General features: G+C 40.5%; 1 protein-coding gene across 3 annotated transcripts in view; it reads right to left on the reverse strand.

Annotated features, from left to right (window-relative positions):
- The window catches only part of KCNN2 (potassium calcium-activated channel subfamily N member 2), a 544,190-nt gene that overhangs the window by 58,502 nt on the left and 480,688 nt on the right, over nt 1-5,000 (reverse strand). For all 3 annotated transcript variants that reach the window (XM_044059288.1, XM_044059289.1, XM_044059290.1), the window contains one exon: nt 40-167. In XM_044059288.1, the coding sequence (XP_043915223.1) occupies nt 40-167 (128 nt within the window). The remainder of the gene's footprint in view (nt 1-39; nt 168-5,000) is intronic.

Raw genomic sequence — 5,000 nt, forward strand, 5'->3', positions numbered from 1 at the left:
TATTTACGAAGTGAAGAAACTAAAGTTGACAGTACTTACTGATGGATTGCCTGCAAGAATTTTCGCTGATGTTTTCTGACTCTTGCATGGTCTATTTTTTTAACTAGCTTTGTGTTTTTATAAATTAACCATGTTTCCCTGAGTACATTGGCAGCTGCGTTTTTCACCTGTGAAGAGATATATTAAATTTGTAAGAATATCATTCAGATATAAACAAGACTAAATTAATGGCAATTTTATATAGTGACAGAAAGTCAACCCTATAACTTCAAATGTCCATCAGTTGTAATGCCTTTCGAGATTTTGTACTGCATATTTGAAGCTTTCGTGTATAAAACGGAAGTTATCTAAAATTAGAGGTGTACTGAAGATAAATAAGTTGGTATATTGCAGAAATTACATGGAAATAACATTTCAGGACAGTCCATTACATAACTAAAAAACATTGTGAAGCTATTTGATAAATCACAGCTAATTACATCCATTTTTTGTTTACTGATAAATTAGCTATGTTCATTATAATCCCTACAGACAAGAGTCAAGAGAGTCGTATGTACTTAGTTACATAACATTCAAGGTAAACTGTATCCTAGCAGCTGCACAGGTTAATGTACCTTTTAAGGACATGCAACTAACTTACATGTTTGGGACAAGTGATAGAAGCTTGCATGACAGTAAAACAAGGGCATAATCTATTATTCTGCAAATGATCAAACATTCAAAATGAAGGCTGGTTTTATGCTGAGCATGCAAACTGCTTTTGTATGGCAAAAACAACTAAGCAGTTAAAAATACATTTTCAAACTATCAGGATATAAATGATAGGACTATAATTTCTAGCACATCCTTACTTCAAAGACTCAGACTTTTCATTAGTTTGTGCATTTTATTGTAGTAAAGTGTAGTAAATTACAATCAGAAGTACTCACATAAAATACTTTGTCATAAACTAGCTAAGCATTATTAACGGTAAATATAAACTTTTTAGAATAACAGTATACATTAGCACTCTCATATTCTACACTAAAGTTACTATAGGATAGAAGTGTATACACAGAGCAAGTCCTATAACCAGGATTGGACAGCAGTTTTTCTAATTATGCTTACAACAATGGTGATTTGGAATGGGGTGTTAAATTAAACAAATGATAGAAGCAGTCATATTCTGTTCAAGATACAGTGAAAAATTTACAGCTGGTAGACTATCTAGTTAATTAGTCTAGTAAATATAATATTAAGTTTTGGTTCTCTTTACCTGTTGTGCAAAGATAGGGTCATGCAAAGTAATAACTTCAGAATAACAGCCATCTAAAGTAAAATACTCGAGGGAGCAGTAAGTCTTTTGTCAATGTAATAATGAAACAGTAACTCCATCTTCACCAAAAACAAAAAAAACTCAACTTGAATTTCAAAATCTTCTCCAAATTTGCACTTCTATCAGTATCTGAATTTGTACAGGCAGTTCTAAACATTAGACTAAGTAGTAGCAACACTGTTTCTTGATTTGTTGAAGGCCCGTGACATAATCAGCCATAGTAATCAGTCATAGTTACCTTTCACACACTCTTGCCAATCATGACTTAAATACTAATACTTTCATAGGTTATAGGTTCATAGGAAGTTACTAGGCTATAGGGCCTAGGTCCCTTATAAGCCTAGCCATGTTACATCCTAATTCCCTTACTGACCAAGTTGTATGGTCTATACTTGCAGCACAAGTCTATGATCAGCACCAAATGCCCTTATCCAAGAGGGACATAGGTGATACTCACATCATAAATGTATGATCTCCTATCCAGTTGTCTAAGTTAAGCTTAAATAGGGTCACTGTTCTGTTTCATGTGAATTGGGAGTTTATTCCAGAAGAGTGGTAATCTCTGGAAGACATATCTGTCTGTCCAGCACGTCCTTGTTAACATCACAGGCTAGGTTAAGATCCCAAGAGCAAGTGAATCTTGTCCCATTTGATTTGTGGATGTGCAGCATTTCCATTAGGGCAGGGTCAGAGACTGCTCTGTAGGCCAGACACAAGTCGCCTCTTAGCAGCTTAGAAGATACAGAGTACAGTGACAGGACGTTCAGTCTGTCCATGTAGGTCATGTGTTGAAGGCCCTGAATTTTCTTGGTGAGGTCTCTCCAGGTGCTACAGGTGTCAGGTGATGTACATATAGAAGGGAGCATTGTACTCTATTAGTGGTGTGATGAGGGATTACTACAGGGGAGTTGTAACATCCTTAGCTCTGTATGTGATGCTCTTACTTATGAGATGTGCAACATAGAAGGCCTTCCTCACCACTGTGGACACATGGTGATCGGAGTTAATGTTTCTATCAATGTGTTTCCAAATCTCTCATCACAGGGTTTGAGCTAAGGGGGTACTTTTAATATTGTAATTTGAAGGAAAATCTCCTTTGCCTTAAGGGATGAAAACACATTTTTTTTGCATTTAACTTAACTCCATGGCTTTGGCTCCAATCATTTGTCTGTGTAAGCTCTTTTTTAGTATGTCGGCATCGTTGGGGGATTCAGTGATTGCACCCAGTTTGCAGTCATCAGCGAACTTGGTATGCCACAGGCCATCTATTTTCACATGGACTTCTGATAAATAGATTCCAAACTGTAGGGGGCCTGGCACAGATCCTTGTGGTACACTACTGGTAACTGGTATGCTGGTAGAGATGGAATCCCCAACTTTGACTGAATGTGTTCTGTCAGTGAGCCAGCTGGCTACCCATCTCGTGACATATGGGGTAATTCTCAGCTCAGTGAGCTTCTCAATGATGCCTGAGTGGGGGGTTGTGTCAAAAGCCTTGACTAAGTTAAGACAGGCTGTATGCACTGTTTTGCCTTCATCCAGGGCTTTGCTGACATTCTATAAGAAGTCCACCAGGTTTAATAAGCATGATTTACCCTTAATGAAGCCAAACTGGGTCAGGTAACTATGTCTTTTTTGATAAGGTCCATGACGATTCTCTCCATAGCCTTGCAGATAAGGCTGGTTAGGCATACTTATCTATAGTTCCTAGGGTGGGTTGATGGACCCCCTTTATGCCAGGGAATTACTGTCGCTCTTTTCTACTCTGCTAGGACAAAGCCAGGATTTAGACTATGGCTGAAGAGAGTGACAAGTGGTTCCACTAAGTCCTGTTTTAGACCATTTAGTAGGCAGCCTCAGATGTTATCTGGTCCCATACAGGTTGTGTATTTGACCATGGAGAGTGTGGTTATGACCTGCTCTTTGGAGATACGAGGTACAGGGCTGGTGACAGGTATGCTTTGGGGTATGTTTGGTGGGGACAGAGTGGTGAAGTTTATGTCAAATCTGTCTGCTAGTAGGTTGGCGATGCCCTCAGGGTCAGTATGAGTGGTACCATCCACTTCTAGTTCGGCACAAAGCTGGGGCTTCCCTTTTAGATTTCTGATGTAGCAAAAAAATGCTTTGTGATTAGATAAGGATGGTAATTTAGCTTTGTAATTTGCTTTATAGGACTTTACAAAATATCTAATTTATTTTTTCAAGCTGTGGAGGGTGTCCTTCCTCTGCCGAGTCAGTTCGTTCTTTCTTGTTCTTAGACATTAGTTTCTTCCTCTTGTTGTAGAATGTATTTATGCTTAAAGCCAACTTCATGCTTCTTAAGGCAGAAGTGGCCAATTTCACAACACCCATGCAAATGGACAATACAGTTACCACTGCCGAATCTTATACAAAGGCACTCTATAAACACCTTCACGGGTGCACGGATTGTGCTATCCCTAATAGAACCAAGATACAGTCTTCTAAAAAAAGGAAACCAGTCTGGTGGTTCCCTGCTATAAACATACTCTACAACAGAAGGAAGAAACTATTGCAAAAGAGAGCAAAATCCCAAGAGTGGAGGAGCCCCCTGGTCATCCTCAGCAAGAAGCTGAGATCCTTCATAAAATACTCCAAAGCAAACTATGAAAACAAGATTGCCACTGACTCTAAAGACAAACACAAAGCATTCTACAGCTACGTGAAGAATCTCTATGACAACACCCAGATCTGCTCTGAGTTACAGCACAATGGCACAAAATTCATGGAACCAACTGATATCACCAACATCCTGTCTGATAGATTCAATGCCTACTTTACCCCCCACACCCACACCTCCTAAAGGGCCCATATTTATACTGGAAGAATGCAGTGTCCCTGCAATCACAACTGAATAGGTAAAAACTGTGCTATCAAAAGTCAAGAACACAGCATCCATGGGACTGGACAGTATCCCTGGCTGTGTTATACATGAACTTCAGAATGAACTAGCCCCCTGCCTATACACCATGTTCAAGCATAGCCTCTTGACAGGCTTTGTACCCATTGAACGGTGCATGGCAACAGTTGTACCACTCCACAAAGGGGGAGCCACCATGGCCCCGGGAACTATCGACCTATTAGCCTGACAAGCCTGGTGTGCAAGGCCATGGAGCATGTTATCATGGAACTCATAAACAAGGATATTGGTAACCTCCAAACTTTGGACCCCACCCAGTTCGGATTTGTAAAGGGAAGATCATGTCTCCTTAACCTGATCGACTTCACTGAAGCAGTCAACAAAGTTGTGGATGAGGGTAAGGCAGTCCACACAGCCTATCTAGACCTCGCCAAGGCTTTCGGCACCATCCCCCATTTTGGTATCATAGATAAACTCATCAAGCTGGGTATAAATCCATACAACACAAGATGGGTCACCAACTGGCTCACTGACAGAATCCACACTGTAAAAATTGTGGACTTCAAATCTGATTCCAAACCTGTAACAAGTGGGTACCACAGGGTTCAGTCTTGGGTCCACTCCTGTTTGGGATCTACATCTCTGAAGTACAGGCCAACACAGAGAGCCTCTGGCTAGCAAGGTTCGCAGATGACTGCAAATTGGGTGCCATAGTCGAGTCCCCAAACGATGTGGACATCCTGCAAAAGGGCCTCACGGATACTGATGCATGGTGTCAGAGCCATGGCCTCAAGCTCTCCACCAAAA

The sequence above is a fragment of the Protopterus annectens genome, chromosome 17.part0, assembly GCF_019279795.1.
Source record: "Protopterus annectens isolate FY-2018-M chromosome 17.part0, PAN1.0, whole genome shotgun sequence".
Classification (NCBI taxonomy): domain Eukaryota; kingdom Metazoa; phylum Chordata; order Ceratodontiformes; family Protopteridae; genus Protopterus; species Protopterus annectens.